At 36.9% G+C, this 18,113-nt stretch overlaps 1 protein-coding gene across 4 annotated transcripts; it reads left to right on the plus strand.

Annotated features, from left to right (window-relative positions):
• Window positions 1-1,130: 1,130 nt before the first annotated feature.
• LOC110729324 (pentatricopeptide repeat-containing protein At1g77360, mitochondrial-like) lies at window positions 1,131-17,182 on the plus strand. Of its 4 annotated transcripts, none has more exons than XM_021909055.1 (9): window positions 1,131-1,458; window positions 2,867-4,430; window positions 6,404-6,548; window positions 6,659-6,842; window positions 6,980-7,055; window positions 7,179-7,276; window positions 10,894-10,962; window positions 16,237-16,778; window positions 16,929-17,182. In XM_021909055.1, exon 2 carries the CDS (start codon window positions 2,895-2,897, stop codon window positions 4,338-4,340), a length of 1,446 nt encoding a protein of 481 aa, XP_021764747.1. In that variant the 5' UTR covers window positions 1,131-1,458; window positions 2,867-2,894; the 3' UTR covers window positions 4,341-4,430; window positions 6,404-6,548; window positions 6,659-6,842; window positions 6,980-7,055; window positions 7,179-7,276; window positions 10,894-10,962; window positions 16,237-16,778; window positions 16,929-17,182. The 4 variants fall into 4 exon arrangements, with proteins under 4 accessions (XP_021764747.1, XP_021764748.1, XP_021764746.1 ...); XM_021909056.1 differs by lacking the exon at window positions 10,894-10,962 and having other exon boundaries at window positions 16,237-16,544; window positions 16,695-16,778; XM_021909054.1 differs by lacking the exon at window positions 10,894-10,962.
• Window positions 17,183-18,113: the final 931 nt, after the last annotated feature.

Consider the following 18,113-nt stretch of genomic DNA (forward strand, 5'->3'; position numbering starts at 1 on the left):
TTTTCTTCTTCTATATTTTAAAGCCATAATGGGGAGCAGGCATTAAACCGCTTCCCATTCTTTTCAAATGGGAAGCGGTTTGCCATTTTAAATGGGAAGTTTTGAACCGCTTGCCATTTACTGTTTTCTACTAGTAATTTGTTTGGGAATTAACCCTTTGAGCGTTGCTCGTTTGATTGTTAATAAAAAACATCACTTGTTGCGACTTGTGATCACTTCTAGTTGCGACTAGGAAGATACCCTCTATCTTGCGAAAATTAGAGTACTATCCTTTTTATTTTCGTGTAGTTTCTTTAGTTCTTGTTAAAATCTGAAGATCCAATGTTATTATAGCTTGCGAGCCTTGTGAGAGTCTTGAGAGATCCACATCACCAAATAAATCTTACATATAACTAATACAAGCTTTGGTGTGTGTAGGGTTGACAATTAGGTTGGGTTGGGTTGGATTCATGTTCGAGTCAGCTCTAATCGAGTTGATTATCCTCTATCCACCCTGACTTGTTTAAGTTTCTAGGTTTAATTTTTTAATCCTAACCTGATCAATTTAATTTCTTGTACGATCGGGTTCAAATTAACCCGTTTAATCAATATTTTAATTTTTTTTTTAATGAAAACTATGTATGGGTCAACTTGAACCCATTTGGCTTATTCTTTCGAATTGACTTGAACCCATAGAGCAGTATGGATTCGAAAAGAAACACATTAACTAAGTTGCTGCCACTGCGTGTATAAATATAGAGAGAGGAAGAAAGAATGAAAAAAATGGGTAGTTGGATTGTGATTAATTTTCTAAGAGTAGTTAGGATAAGATTATTTATATAAGGGTAATTGGATGGGGTGTATATGAGTCAAATGGTAATAATTTGGTTGCCCTTAATTCGAGTTATTAAATTTGGGTTTGGTTTAACTCAACCTTATTTAATATTTTAAGTTACATAGGTCATTTCCGAGTTGAAATTTTAAACCTTAACCTAACCCATTTAATTTTTTCAGGCCGAGTTCATGTCAACCCATGTCGAGTTGGAAAACTCAATCCAAATCCATTATTTTTAGGTCGTGTCAGTTTTTGTTAGGTGTAGGTATATGAAAACGGTATTTGAAAAAATGAAAGGAAACTCTTTCTTTGTAATAGAGATTTATTTCTAATTTCAATCTCTTGTAGGGTTCGTCACGAGGTCACACACTCACACCCCATCAAAAATCCATAATTGGATGACTCTATTGACCTGCCCTATTTATTAATAAGACGGATCTAACCCATTTATAACTAGGGCGGGTCGGGGCTTGTAATGGGGCTCCAAGGCTTCCAAGTCTCCAACCCATTGAATTGCTGTATCCCCCATTAAAAAAAAAAAAAAAAAAAAAAAACACTCCTATCTCTCTGTTCGTTCTCCATTGAAGCGCACTTGACGTTCTCCATTGAAATAGCTGTATCCCTCCATTGAAGCAGCTTCTGAGGTAAATTTTTGTTTCATTTTGTAATCATCATATCAATTTTTCAATCTAGGGTTTGATTTAATTTAATTGTCAGTGTACTAAGTTTAGTGTTCGAAAATCTGAACTATTTTGGTTGTAAATTTGTAAAAACTAAGATTATGAAAGATCATAACCAGCGATTATGTTGTTAGAAATAAAATTTATGAGCCTAATTGATAATGGAATCAAATATCCCTATTTATTTGATAACTGAATCAAATTTAGTTGCTAAAAGTATTGCAGAACCCTTTAATGTTAGAATTGAACTATGAAATTAGACCTCACTGCTCTATATTTCTTTCCATTCTTTATTTTTCGAAATTTAAATTTGGCAAATTCAATCTTTATTATTATTTTTTTAATCTGATTTTAGGAATTAGTTGGCACCTCTGAACTCCTTCTGGAATTTGCCATGGCTAAACTTGCAAATGATGAAATTGCTTGCTTGGGTTATTAAATTATTAGATGTTGAATTAGATTTCCAAATGTAGGTTTCATGGTTGAATTTGTTTATAATATTTTTGAACTTTAGCTTGTTATTTACTCTTCTTAACTGTTATTTAGGTATGTATTATAAAGTGGGTTAGCCAGTAGCATGTTATTATAGTGTCGATTAAAAAGGTCAATTAGATGATTGTGCACAAATTAATATGAAAAGATGATAGCATGATAAATCCAAAATGGAAAAGGTTTGAAAACAATTAAGAGAAAACATGATTTTCTCATAAAGTTGGAGGAAATTTAGTGAAGGGAATATGATGAACTACAACAGACCACCTGTGACCCTCCCTTACACGAGGTTGCGATGCTAGCACTAGCCGCAACCAGGGTACCAGGCAAACCAGGACATAGGAGGCTAAGCAAGCACTTGGTAGTTGGTTGAGCTTGAGCAGCTCTTTCGTCATATTTGGAAGAAGACGAGTAATAGTAATTAATTCCTTTTACTAGGTCGCATTTTAGGGGTTGGTGAACTTGATCAATTGAGGAAAAAAAGAGTAGAGACTAGAGAGGGGGTATCCAGAAATTTGTAAGCTTGGGCAGTTGAAGAGTGGTGGCCTAAAGTCATGTTTCAGACCCTTTTTGTATTTTCATTGATTAAAGATCCAATCTTTCCCTCTAATTTTGCAACTTATCACTTTCCATTACAAGGAACTCAAATACACTGCAGAATAATGTTTACCTGATTGAGAGGTATATGATTTATAAATAGCAAGTTCTAGCTTAGCTGATGTTAAATCTATACTAGTTAAAGAAGAGATAGCAGTTGAATCAATTGGTCGTGTAATGTTGATATATTAGCAATGCATTGTTTCTTATATATATATATATATAAATAGAATCTACCCTCAGATATTTAGCTTGTTCTTATGTAAATTTTTTAATGCTTAAGGTGATCGAGTTTGAAGTGATAAAAGGAGATGGTTAGGGCTCACTATCATTACAAGAATTTGTCTTCAGTCTGGAGTGTTGTTACTAGAATGTACACATCTGATGCAGCCGTCAAAGATTTATCTGATGCCCCATTTAAAAAAATATGTAGAATCATGATGTCATCTCCTAAAGTAGGACTGGATGTCAGGCTTGATCATAGCGGAGTTGAGGCTTCACCAGAGATGGTTGAGGATGTTCTGAAGAGATTTGGAAATGCAGGTATGATATCATATTGTTTTTTTGAATGGGCAGGAAAGCAACATTATTACACACATACTGTTGAAGCTTATCACATTATGATTGGGTCTTTGGCTAAAATAAGGCAGTTTGAGATTATGTGGGATCTTGTGAACACTATGAGGAAAAAGGGGATGCTAAGTGTTGAGACGTTTTGCATTATCATGAGAAAGTATGCTAGGATGCAGAAGGTGGATGAGGCACTCTATACATTCAATGTTATGGAAAAATATGGTATTACTCCAAACTTAGCTGCATTTAATGGGCTTCTAAGTGCTTTATGCAAGTCTAAGAATGTAAGGAAGGCCCAAGAGATCTTTGATAAAATGCATGAACAATTTGTTCCTGACTCGAAAACTTATAGCATACTGCTTTCTGGTTGGGGAAGAGAACCAAATCTCCCCAAGGCAAGGGAGACTTTCAGACAAATGATTAATGTAGGTTGCGATCCTGATATTGTGACATATGGTATAATGGTTGACGTCCTTTGTAAATCAGGGAGAACTGATGAAGCTGTAGAAACTCTTAGGAGCATGGATGCTAATGGTTGTAAGCCAACATCTTTTCTTTATAGTATTTTAATTCATACTTATGGTATAGAGAATCGAATTGAAGACGCCATAGATACATTTATGGATATGGCCGAAAATGGTGTGGAGGCTGATGTGGGAGTGTACAATGCCCTAATTAGTGCATTTTGTAAAGTAAATAAATTGAAAAATGTATTTCGGGTCTTAATAGAGATGAATGGTAAAGGGGTTGTACCTAATGCTAGGACTTGCAATATAATATTAAACAGTTTGATTGGTCAGGGGAAGACTAATGAGGCTTTCAAGGTGTTTAGAAAGATGATTAAGATGTGTGAGCCTGACACAGACACATATACAATGATGATAAAGATGTTTTTTGAGAGAGATCAGTTGGAGCAGGCTCTGAAGGTATGGAAGTACATGATGTCAAAAAGGTTTGTTCCAAGCATGCATACCTATTCAGTTCTTATTAATGGGTTGTGTGAAAAGGGCCAGGTCAGTGATGCATGTGTATATATGGAAGAGATGATTGAAAAGGGGATTCAACCTCCAGTTTTGACCTTTCGCAAGCTGAGGCTGTTGCTTATAAAAGAAAGGAGGCAAGATGTCCTGAAGTTTCTTCAGGAGAAGATGAATCTTTTGATCAAGGAACCTTTGTGTGATTGAAAGGCTATGAAGACCATGTTCATAAAGTAATATATAGACTGATTCAGAAGCAATGAATCACCCTTACTCTATTGCCCTTTGGAATTTCAGGTTAGTTGATTACAAGTCCCGGTCATTGCTTTCTTTCCTATGATTGCAACAATTTAAGAAAGTACAACATGTGTTATATTGAAGTCACTAGGTAAAGTAATAGTTTTGAAATTTTGATGTTCGGAATTTACTGCATATAAATCGTATTGCACATTGCTGTGGCATCTTTATATGACATTGGAATGAATGTAGAGCCAAAAGTGCTGACGTGTTCCTATTCCATCCTCTCCATCTACTTAAGTTGATTATTTGTAATTTTGCATACAGAAACATTGTTTTCTTACCAGAGATCCCCCATTAAAGTTAAAAATAAATAAACTAATTCTTAATCCTACAAAAAACAATTGCTGGTTGCTCATTTTGATTGGCTAATGGGTTGTTTTGTAGTTTAAAAAAATTCGTTGAGATTATTAAGATCTACCTTCACATTTGTGCTTTACCAAGGACATTGATGCTATGTTAAACTGTTACAGTCTGGTAATTCCATTGTTTTTAAAATTTTAATCATTAGTTAGCTGTTGATGAGATTGCAAACAGTGTGATGATACCTTGTATGGTCACTACACTAGAAGAAAAAACGTCATTTGAAGCACACTATTTGCAGCAAACCTCTGTATAGAACGCTGCAAAATATCATTAGTCAACGTGGGTCAAAGATTTTATGTATTAATAGCAGCGCTTTATAACTAAAAACGCTGCAAATAGTTTGGGAATTTTTTTTTTAGACTTATTTGAAGCGCTCTAAGTTAAAGCAAGATGCAAAAAAAAAAAAAAAAAAAAAAAAAAAAAAAAAAAAAAAAAAAGAAAAGAAAATTGCAATGTTCCTTGCTCTTGAATGCTGCAAAAAAAATGTATTAGCAACATTTTTAATTGTAGGCGCTGCAAATAATTTAGAAAATAAAAAAATACGAGTAACCAGCTAGCCATTCTTCTTTTACTCCATACTTCATTTTTTTTCATTAGATTGATAAAAACGAGAAACCTCTTTATGTTCTTCACCATCTCCTTCATTTTCTTTGGCGTCCACCTTCTCCGTCGACCTCTTCCTCCTGTACCAATTTTAGAAGATCAAGGGTTTTCTCTCTCCTCTTTCTCTTACTATGTGGCCGTCCACCTCCTCCAAGGTGAGATCGTTCTGGTTCTCCATTGAAGCGGCTTTTGAGCTTTCTTTGAAGATGACTCGTTGCTCTTCTCTCCATTTCCCTATGATATGCTTTCTTCTCTATGACTTTCTAGTTTCTATAGTCAATTAATTTGTGAATTGTGATTAACAAGAGTTAGATACTAGGCTTTATGTTTCAAATTTGATCTATCATAAAACGATTGATTATTGAAAAATTCATCTAGGGTTTGATGTATTCAGTTCTTGGTATTTCCTTATCACGCTGAATTATACTATGTGATTTCTTTTTTTATTGAAAAATTCATCTAGGGTTTGATTTATTCATTTTGGTTCAATTAATTAGATTTCTGGTTATTTTCCAACGAGAAATTCATGAATCTGAGTATTTTTTCAGTAATTGAACATCAATATTTTGGTTTTATTATATTTTTTAAAGGATATACAAGTTCAAACTCTTCTAGTGCTTGTTCTAGTAGACAGAAAATTTATGTAACGCTGTGAACACAACTGGTAGTGGCTTCCAACTTGAATTGATTTTACAAGGCTGATTGTTGTTTGTAGTGGTCTGAGCAACCCAACTGGTAGTTGATAGCTTACCTCTGGCAGACAAATAGCTGCTAAGTCATTGTTTCAAGTGACGATCAACATGTCAATTGCCAAATGAAAAACCTTCTGATGAACTTTGGGGAGGGAGGTTGCTTATATCTTAACATATAGGTTCATTAGTTTTAGTGTTATCACTATATCGTATGTCCTGAAATTATCGAATGTCATTTTTCCTAGGCTATTATTACCGTCCATGGTAAATTGGTAATCACAAGCCATTAACATTGCTGTTTTTGTACTGTAGAGATGAGCTGGGTTGTTTTGTTGCTGATAGACGGTGTCTTACTAGTCTTAAGATGGAAGGATGCTCTAATCTAGGATCGGTCATTATTTCTTCAAGTTGTCTTTCTGCACTCTGGCTTTCTGATCTTCATTCTCTATCTTAGACGGTAATTACTCCCTCCTTTTTATTATAACTCTCAAATATCTGAACTAATATTATTAAATCTTTTTGTCAACCCTTTTTTTTTTAGTGCTTACTTGGGTCTCATCACTGCAGAATATCAACTGCCCTAAATTGAGGAGATTTCTTTGAATTTTTCTCATCAAGATAATGATAGTTTTGATGTCACTACCCTGATGGACAACTTGGGAAAATTCTGCCCAAGGTTGCAGAACTTTCATGTTACATCGCCTAGATTATCTCATGCTACTGTTCTTGCTCTCTCAGCAGCTAGTTTGAGGTAGGTGCAAATATACAGATTTTTTTAATTCTTGTTAAAAAAAAAGGAATGGCTGTACACCTTTTGTTCTAGTATACAACTGAATATAATAATGAGGCTTGACGAATTCTATTGGTTGCCATTTTCCTTTTGTTCAGGGGACTGAGGATGCTCTCATTAGTGTCGGGCTATTGCTTACAGCTTTTCAAAGCTAGAGCTGCTTGACTTGAGTGGGTAATGCCTCATCTTCATATTTCATTGCTTAGTCAAATTTGTCATTCATCAGCAAGATTAGGCTTTGTTTCTAGTTTACTTGGTTTACCTCAGGAATCTTAGATTGTTTTGTTGTTGATGTAGGTCTAGCATCACTGATCGTGGCATTGGAATGATATGTGACGTGTTCTCCCGAACTTTATCAAGATTATTGCTAGTGCTTTGCCCTGATATCACTTCAAGTAAATTTCTATTCCTTGTTTAGACTTAATGCTACCTTGGTTTTTTTTTGTTGGTTTCAGTTACACATTATCTGTTTGATTCTGAAAGCACACTACTTTCTGCCTATAGTTGTAGGGATTGGAAGGGAGTCCCTACGACACCCACAATGTCACACACAAGACAATTAACCAACAATTCAATCCAATCAATCCAAATTCTCACACAACCAAAATAGCACAACCAAATCAGCAATAGAGCAGTAGCAAAACAACAACAATACCAACAATACTAGGAAGAAACGATAACAATCAACACACACAAGGATTATACATGGAAAACCCCTTCGATGTGAAGGATAAAAATCACGGGATTGTTTAAGGAGTCCACCTTAGCTTTCTTTATTGATAAATTGAGGGAAAAATTATCCCAAATTAGTTTACAAAGGATTCACAACCCACCAACAACAACAAACAATAAGAGATTGAAATTAGAGAGTCAAAAGAGTAGAATTCATCCAAAAAAAGCAGTTCTGTCCAGAGACGTTTCCGACCAAACCATAGCTCAAACTCCAAAATGAAGCCCTTGATGTCAGGAATAAGCTATCCAAATTTGAGCACGATCCAACGGTGGAATTTCCGGCAACGACCAAATTTGTAAGAGCTACCCAGAAAAATCCGAAATTGGAAGCTCTCTTGAAAACCCTCACTTAGTTCTCAATATGTGCATGTGTATGCTCAACCCTTAGCTGCTTAATTGGTGACTTGTTTACCACAAGATATCGCCTCAAAAGCTTCCAAATGAAGCCACAAAAATAAGCCTCAAAGAAGACTTATAAAACTTTAGTAAAATGACTTGAAATTGACCAAATTATTGGACCCAAAGTGAGACTCATTTTACTACCACATGGCCTGAACCCATAACTAATCTCCCCCTCTAGCCAACTGGGAAGACGAGTAGACGACTATGCTTCAATGATCACTTGAAGCTCAATCCCGCAAGCTTACCACAAACTTCAAGCTTGCTTCCGGGAACCATCTTTGTCAACATATTTGCACCATTCTTATCGGTGTGGACTTTTTCTGTTTCATCTTCTCCTCGATCACATTTCTCAACCAATGATATCGAACATAAATATGCTTGGTACGAGCGTGATACATAGAATTTTTGCTCCAATCCATAGTACTTTGATTATCGCAAAGTACCGCATACTCACTTTGCTTCAAACCCAACTCTTAAAGAAACCAAAGCATCTCTTTACTTGCTTCCACAAGTGCTATTTCTGCCTCTCGACAAGGCCACACACTTTTGTAACTTGTACCCTGTGGTAGACTTTCTGTTATCAAGATCACCAGCCATGTCTGCATCTGTATAGCCCTTAAGAATAGGTTTGCCACCCTCATAACACAAACAAAGTTTAAAGGTACCATGCAAATATCTAAAGGTCCATTTCACTGCAACCCAGTGAGCCTTACCCGGATTAGATAAGTGTTTACTCACCAAACCTACAGAATGTGCAATATGTGGCCTAGTACACACCATAGCATACGTTAAAGAACCAACAACAGAAGAATAAGGAATATAAGACATACTTGCTTTCTCCTTCACTGTTGTAGGACAAACTCTCTTACTTAGCTTAAAATGAGCCGCTAATGGTGTACTAACAGGCTTGGTATGCTTCATATGGAACCTTTCAAGCACCAGTTCAATATATTTTTCTTGTGATAGCCACAAATTTCCAACTTTCCTATCATGAGCAATCTCCATGCCTAAGATTTGCTTTGTAGGACCCAAATCTTTCATGTCAAATGACTTGGACAAGTCTTTCTTCAAGTTGCTAATCATCATTGAATCTTGTCCAACTATCAACCTATCATCCACATACAAAAGAAGGATAATGAAGTTATTACCAGGGAACTTTCTGAAATACACATAAGGAGTTGCAGAAGTCCGTTTATAACTATGGCTAGTCATAAACGAATCAAATTTCTTATACTACTGCCTTGGTGCCTGTTTAAGCCCATAGACAGTCTTCTTCAACTTGAAAACAAGTTTTTCTTTCCCTTTTTCTTCAAAGCCTTAGGTTTTTCTATGTAGATTTCTTCATGCAAGTCACTATGTAGAAAAGCAGTTTTTACATCAAGCTGCTCTAACTCAAGATCAAGACTTGCAGCTAACCCCAAAACAGTTCTCATAGAAGATCTCATCAATATCTATGCCCTTTTTGTGGTTGCATCCTTTGACCACCAATCTAGCTTTCCTCTTTACTATATTCTCACCATCTTTCTTGTTCTTGAAAACCTATCTATTCTTCAATACTTTCTTGCCCTTAGGAAGCTTTACCAACCCATAAGTTTGATTCTCCAACAAAGAATTCATCTCCTTTTTTCATAGCCTTAGCCAAAGATTCTTATCTTCACTAGACATCGCTTCTTGGAAACTCTCGGGCTCCCCCTCATCAGTAACTAGGATGATTGTTTTTTAAGAAGGTTTGTGATCTCTGATTGACCTTGGAACTTGTACATCATCCACTAGCGGGGTAGGTTGCTCCCCTTGCTCATGAACCTCTTCATCATTTGGTTCAGCATCATTAGGAGCATCATCAAATTCTGGTACATCACCACCAACATCAGGTTATACCTCCTCAAAACCATTATGTGTTGCATCAAGATCATCAACTCTTGGCGGGTTCAACAGAAATAAAGGTAGGAACAGAAGAAACATCAATAGCATCAACAAATGAATCTAAGTTAGTATGATTCCTTACACTCAGAAGTTCTGCACCTATCTCGTGCTCAAATAACACTACATCTCTGCTTCTCACTACCTTCTGTTTCTTGAACCCATACTCTTCATCACCATAGCCAACAAACACACATAGAGTAGTCTTGGAATCAAGCTTCGATCTCTGATCTTTCGGCACATACAGGGTATGCCTTGCATCCAAAGACTTCAAGATGTGAATATGTAGGACCACATCCTTTCCATGCTCTCTCAAGAATGTCAAGACCGAAAGGAATATAAGTAGAACGGTTGATCAAGTAAATTATAGTTTGCACTGCTTACTCTGACATGTTCAACATACACCTCACCTTTCCATAGTGGTTCTGTTCATCCTCTCTGCTACACCATTATGTTGTGGGGTGTGTGGAACTGTCTTCACATGTCGAATACCATGCTGAACTTATGTGAAGTATATTCACCACCATTGTCAGAATGAGTGCATTTTAACTTTCTTTCCGTCACCCGTTCCACCATATCATGAAATTTCTAAAATGTCTCTGAACACTTGGCTTCTTAGTTTTAAAAAGCGCGCCTAGGCGCTGTTGAGGCGCGAGGCGACGCGAGGCGCAGGCTAAAACGCCTCGGCCTTCCTAGGCGTAGCGCATTCCAGAAGGCGCCTCAACCAAGGCGCAGCGCCTAGCCGCCTTATGTTTATAAAGCGTGAGAAAAGGGGATTCAGATTAATTTTTGTGAATTTTTTTTTTTTTTTTCCCAAATTGAAGCTTACCCAGTCTTTATAGTGATAATTCGAGCAAAAGCCCCTTGTTAATTGAATAAAATTGCTACAATATGACCCCCTATTTAAAATCCCTAATTTTTTGAAAAACCTAATTTATGGGTTGCTTTGCAATTGAAGAATTGCCGCAGAACAATTCCCGGCGGTTTCTGGCAGCAGACTGGCGGCCGACGCCGGTGAACAACCCAGGTAAAGTTTTTTCTTCTATTCTCTTCTTCGACCTCTGCTCTTCTCCATTCTTTCTTTTTCTGCTTTTCTTATTATTCTCTCTCCTATGCCAACTCTATCCACCCACCTAAAGATTTTTTTTACTTTATTATATTTTCAGTTTTTTTTAATTGATAAAATGACAAAAGCCTGCTGCTGCCTGACCACCTTCCCCCTATTTTTTACCCAAAAAGAAAAATAGTTTTAATTATTTATTATGCTTAAATTTGAGTATTTTACCAAAACAATAACAAAAAAGCAGTAAAATTTCTTTAAAAAAGCACTAAATAAAATAAAATATAATAATTATCACTTTAATTTGATTTTAAAATAGAATTTTAATGCCAAAAAAAAAGTTAAATAAAAAAAAAAATTAAAATTAAAAAAATTTTGCGCCTCATATCCAAAAGGTGTGCGCTTTCGCTTTGCGCTTAGGCTCTAGGGACACTTTGCACCTTGCGCTTTTTAAAACTAAGCTTGGCTTTTGGTCTTCTGTAATAGACTAACATTAGGAAGGGCAATTTGGGAAGCCTAGTACTTTTAGGTTAGTAGTCCTTGGCCTTAGTATAAATAGGGGATAGTATATGCAATAGGACATTATGTGAATTGTGAGGAAAATATGTTGAGAGTAGTAACCTCAAGTTACTAGGAGAGTGATAACCTAAAGTTATCAAGAGAGTAATAGTCTTAAGCTATTAACTATCACTTTTGTACTCAAATTTCTGCCTTTATTAATCAAAGTCTCAAGCTTATTAAATCTGAAATACAAGTCAGAATGTCAGTTCATTACAATTGGTATCAGAGCGGTGGTAAAAAAAAAAAAAAAAAAAAGAACTGAGCAATGCAGTTTGTTGGAACAGATGGCGTATGAGTCATGAAGAAATGGATTCATGAAGAATTTAAACACAATTCCCTTAAAAGGGAGAGGTATTTCGGATCTTGAGGAGAAGAGAATCCGTACGACAGGAGCTTCAAATTTACGAATTCAATGGAAGAAACTCAGATGACCGGATCTTCCAAATGGAGGATTACTTTCATTTTTTCCATTTGAATGAAGAGGAGAAGCTCAAGGTTGCCACCATCGGGCTTTGCTGCGAAGCGCTGCAGTGGTTCGAATGTGAACACTGGTGGCTACCATTCTCTGAGTGGCAGGGATTGAAGATTCAGTTGGTCCGTCATTTCCATTTGGCGACGGCACTATCTGATTCCTGTTGTGGTCCCTGGTCTAGCAGCAAGGTAGTACATCAGAAGAGTCACGGGGTGCAAGACCCGGTGGGGTGTGAATCTGGCAGTGCGATGAGCACTTTCAAAGATGACTTACCTGAGGATTTAACACACATCCCAACTGGAGTTGTATGCGAGGTAGGCCGTGTTGATGGGAGATATGGTGGTTCATGGGATCTGGATGGCGAGTTGGATAGTGGAGGTTAGGGTTTTGCAACAGAATTCAAATATGGTGGTAGGCTTAGAGATTTCGGAGATGGGTTTACCGGTGGAGGTCGAGGTCAAATTGCCAGCGAGTTTGGTGGTGGATCTCGCGCACAAGCTGATGGGAATGCAGGTGGAATTAGCGATGCTAGGGGTTTTAGTGGTGAGGCTATCACTTTTGAAAGTGTTTTTACTGGTGGTTTCAGTGAGGAGGGCAACATTTACAAGGGTGACGGAAATTTCGAGAAAGGTGGTACCGGAGGAAGTGGATCTGGTGGTGGTTCGGGGTGTTGGTTAGCAGGAGAAAAAGATGGTGAAGGGAGCCGGAGCAGCAATAATAGATGCGGCGCGGGTGGAGGCAAGATTGCCAGTAAAATTGAGTCGTCACCGTCTATGGTTGCAAGAAGGGGCGGTGACTTCTCTAGTGGCTTTACCAGCGGTGGTATCTTGGTCGGAAGAGGACTACGCTCTTGTGTCGGTAGTGGGACTGATGGTGAAGAATGGTGGAACGGCTTATTGAGGTGGGCCGGTGGCAAAGGTGGCGGCAGCCGATGTGGGCTTGAGGGTTTTGAGGGTTTTGCGTGGCTACCATTCTCTGGTGGTTTCTTGAAGTATGCAGAAGGAGCAGCATTTGGCAGAAGTTTGACTAAAGTCTTTGGCTTGTGGAGGAAGCCAATTTTGAAAAGTGCTAGTAAGGTTATTGTAGTAATACACCCTGAAGATATTGCAAAGGCATTCAGCTAGGAGTCACGTGCTTCAAACAAAACAGATGGCCAACACACAAAGTATAGTGGGGTCTTGAGATTAAAGGGGCTTGCTCATTTAAAAGTCTTTTTCTTTGTTAAGAAAGAAAGGCAAACAAATGGGCTTAATGACTTTAGGCCTAGTTTTCTGTCTCCTACTGTCACCGCCCAACTCACTACTCCACTTTACATCAGCCCAAGTCAATCTCCTCCTTTGAGAGATCATTGCTTTTGCCGAAAATCGAGTGCTGATTATCATCCACCTTGAGGACAAGGTGGAAGTTAAGGGGGCCGGTAGTGTAATAGGCTAACATTAGGAAGGGCAATTTGGGAAGCCTAGTACTTTTAGGTTAGTAGTCCTTGGCCTTAGTGTAAATAGGGGATAGTATATGCAGTAGGACATTATGTGAATTGTGAGGAAAATATGTTGAGAGTAGTAACCTTAAGTTACTAGGAGAGTGATAACCTAAAGTTATCAAGAGAGTAGTAGCCTTAAGCTATTAACCTATCACTTTTGTACTCAAATTTCTACCATTATTAATCAAAGTTTCAAGTTTATTAAATCTGAAATACAAGTCAGAATATCAGTTCATTACATCTTCAACCTGTAAACCCAAGTTTTCCTAGTTGCATCATCAATGAAAGTGACCAAATATTTGTTGCCACCATTAGACTCCACTTTAATAAGACCACAAACATCATAGTGAACAAGCTCTAATTTGGCTTGCCACCTAGTACACTTCCTGTGGTGGTTTCCCGCCAAACAATGATCATAGGGGTCAAGAGCAACTGTAGTATCAACAGGAATAAGAGGAGTTTTACTTGCTAAACATTTCAAACCCTTGTCACTCATGTGTCTTAATCTTCGATGCCACAAATTAGGGAGTTCTTTTTATAAGTGCATTAAGCTCACCAAAACATACACTCAAATATGTTTTATACAAGGAGCAACACAACTCGCCTTGAGCAACTGTCATCGGGCCCTTTGGACAACTTCCACTTACCATCACCAAAAGTATGTCGGAAGCCTTCTAGATCAAGAACATTATTAGCAGACAACAAGTTAAGGCATTGATCACGAATATGGCGCACATTCTTCAATGTAAGCATGCACCCAACACTCGTCTTCACACGAATATCACCTAACCCAACAATGCAGCTCTGATTTCCCTTTTTCACACTACCAAAGTCACCAAGCTTGTAGTTCATGAAGTACTCTCTTCTGGGAACACAATAGTATGAAAACCCTGTATCTACAAGCCACTGAAGTGATGACACTCACTAGTTGCACAAATTAAAGTGACATCATCATTACTTTTAGAAGTTGTTGCTGTAGTGTTTTTATCATCTCCCTCTTTTTGTGAAAAATTCTTCTTTCTTTGTTCCTTTTTCAAACGGAAACAATACTTCTTGATATGACTAGGCTTTTTGCAGTAGTTGCATGTAGTCACATTTCTCCCATCATTGGATTTGGACCTATTTCATGAGTTATCATGGCCTTTGGGACCCCTACTCTTGCCTCTTCCTATGTTCTCAACAACAAGAGCTTGTGAATTATCAACTCCCATCTCCTTTCTTCTGATTTCTTCATTGAACATGCTCTCTTTGATCACATCTAAAGATATCGCACACTTGTTAATAAGAGTTACTAATAGTCACAACCAAAGTTTCCCAACTGTCCGGCAAAGAACTCAATATGAACCAAGCCTGCAATTCATCATCAAGAACAATCTTCATAGTAGTCAACTTGTTAATAATATCGTGGAAGTCATTAAGATGCTCAGTAAATGACTTTCCACCCTTCAATTTCAAATTAACAAGTTTCTTAATCAATAAAGCTTTGTTATGTGCGGTCTTCCTTTCATAAAGACCTTCTAGTTTCTTCCACAAATCATATGGGTTGGACTCTTGTGACACCTGATTGAATATGCTAATATCAATTCATTGTCTAGTAGTCCCTAAAGTCTTCCTTTTCAACTTTACCCTATCTTTATCATCCATCTTATCAGGCTTTGTAGGCTTTGTTGGTTTAACAGTGCTACCATTTGTCTTTGTGGTTGTTTCCACTGCTTCATGTAAGTCTTTACAATACAACATATTTTTCATCATAGGTTGCGAAATGTATGTATCATGCTCGCACCAAGCATATTGATGTTCGATATCATTGGTTGCGAAATGTGATCAAAGAGAAGAAAGTGAAACTTAAAAAAGTCTACACTGATAAGAATGGTGCAGAATGTTCACAAAGATGGTTCCCGAAAGCAAGCTTGAAGTTTTTAGTAAGCTTGCGGGATTGAGCTTCAAGTAATCATGAAGCATGGTCGTCTTCCCCGTGTTGGGCTGGAGGAGGAGATTTGTTATGGGTCCAGCCCAAGTGGTAGTAAAATGAGTTTTACTTTGGTCCATTTCAAGACATTTTACTAAGTTTTGTAAGTCCTCTTTGAGGCTTATTTTTGTGCCTTCACTTGGAAGCTTTTGAGGTGATATCTTGTGGTAAACAAGTCACCAAAGTAAGCTAATTTCAGCTGAGCATTCACACACACAGAATAGAGAGAGAGAGTGAGGGTTCTTTACAAGAGCTTCCATTTTCGAATTTTTCGGGCAACCTTTACAAAACTGGTCGTTGCCGGAAATTCCACCGTTGGATCATGCTCAAATTTTGTCAGCTTATTCTTGACATTAAGGGCCTCATTTTGGACAGTTGGATCGTCGGTTTTGAGCTGTGGTTTGATCAGAAACGTCTCTGACTGTTGTTTTGGGGTGAATTCTACTCTTTTCACTCTCTATTTTTAATCTTTTATTGTTTATTGTTGCTGGTGGGTTGTGAATCCTTTGTAAACTGATTTGGGATTCTTTTTCCCTCAATTTATCAATAAGAGAAGTTAGGGTGGACTCCTTAAATGGTCCCGTGGTTTTTATCCTTCATATCGAAGGGGTTTTTCACGTATAATTCATGTGTGTTGATTGCTATTGTTTCTTCCTAGTATTGCTGGTGTTATTGTCTGTTTGCTACTGCTTAATTGCTGATTTGGTTGTGTGAGAATTTTGGTTGATTAGATTGAATTCTTGGTTAATTGTCTTGTAGGTGTCATAGTGACCCCCTTCCGATCGCTACAACTTGGTATTTTGTTTGGGTTGCTCATCCCAAGTCCCACAGAAAGAAAGAAGGAATGACTTCCTTATAAGTGGAAGCACACTCCATTAGTATGAGGGCCTTTTGGGAAGGTGCCTAAAAACAAATCCGTGCGGATTAGGCCTAAAGCGGACAATATCATACTAATGTGGAGTGGAGTGTGCGTGCGGCCCAACAATGTGGGTGACCCTGGGCCGAACAACCAGGTGGTATTCTATTTGCCACAGCTCAATTACCTTTTCTGGAGCTAATGGACTGTGGTATGTCAATCTGTGATCCTGACTTGGATGATACGTTGATGAAAGCAATGATAATTAACCACAGAAAAGTAGCAAGTTGCATCATATATACCAGAAGCTTATCATCAAGCATAGTCGGATGAAGTTCCTGATTCATCTTTTTAATGCAAGGTCCTTCTCTAATGTCGATTGTTGCTGGCTAAAGTCGATGCTTCTAATGTCATTAGGCTTCGAAGTGCTGTTAATTTCATTCACGTAGGGTCAGCTGTCTCTCTTTATTTCACTCTCCTCTTGAATCTTTCTTCTGGTTCAGTTTCTTTTTCTTCAATTTTTCATATTTTCTGCTCGAATTTTCAATTTTTCAAAAATATATCATCTACAGATTTTAATTTGGTGGTGGAACAGGTAAAAAAAGGTGACGATTTATGTGGCTGCATTGTTGGTGACCAAGATGACAAAAATAGATAAAGATGGTGGTCGACTTCTCTTAGGCATCTCTTTGCTGGTAAGCGTGAAGGTGATGAAGTGGTGAAAGGGAATTACCATAGCGGTACAGCTGATCGGCACTCTTACTTTAAGGAAGGACCCTGGCATGTAAGTCAATTGATATTTGTATTTCATTTAATCTAAGTTATAATTTTAATAGTTCTCTGACTATATTTGTTGGTATTCTTTGTTTGTGTAAGAATTTAATTAGTAGTAGTACTCCACACGCTGCGCATGCATTATCTCCGGCCCTTGTAGTAAACTAGGCCTTTACTATTTTATGGAAATTGGCACCACCTTTGCTCCAGAAATCAATAACATAATACTAAAACAGACACCAGGAATAACACATGTCACTTTCTGGTGCTATTTTTTCCCTCCAAAACTTCCCCTCTTTTTAGGAAAAATCTTTTATTTTTAGAATATTTGCATAATACATACAAGTACTACTATAATAATATACTAGATGAACCCGGGTGATGCACGGTTTGTTTGTATTTTTTTTAAAAATAGATTTTATATTTATGTGATTAAATTTGTTATTTTATTAGTTGTACGTGGTATATCATTTAATATTTTTTGTTTTAAAATATTAGATAAAAATTTTATTATCAAAAGATAATATTTCGTATTTAATTAATTTTAAATTTAAAATCTCATTCGCCAATTTTGTTTGCCAATAGAATTATTTATTGGCTATCACTATAATTTATAATCATACATGGCACGTTAACTAATCTTACGTGGTATAATCCTATTGCAGCATTTTAAAAATATTAATATTACGTGACGCTCTAATAATTTTTTAAAATAAAAATCACTCTAAAATCTCGGGAAAAAACTCCCCGTTATATATATACTAGTTTTGTGTCTAGGCGATGCCCGAATTGTCCTAAACTTTTTAGCTTGAATGTTAAATACGATCATATAGCCACTTTTGATAATGTAAAATATTTAGACATATATCATATCGCTTATTTATATAATAGTGTACTTTTTGTAGTTTTATTTGTAAAAAGAAATCTATGTTATTATTAATTTGATATTTTTTTATTGCGCTTAAATTATTTCTAGTGAACTGAAAGTATTTTTACCAAATTAAAA

This window comes from Chenopodium quinoa, unplaced genomic scaffold (assembly GCF_001683475.1).
Source record: "Chenopodium quinoa cultivar QQ74 unplaced genomic scaffold, ASM168347v1, whole genome shotgun sequence".
Taxonomy (NCBI): Eukaryota; Viridiplantae; Streptophyta; class Magnoliopsida; order Caryophyllales; family Amaranthaceae; genus Chenopodium; species Chenopodium quinoa.

Bases quoted from the DNA above. Each gene is read 5' to 3' on its own strand.
- LOC110729324 (XM_021909055.1), top strand. From the start codon at position 2,895: ATGGTTAGGGCTCACTATCATTACAAGAATTTGTCTTCAGTCTGGAGT.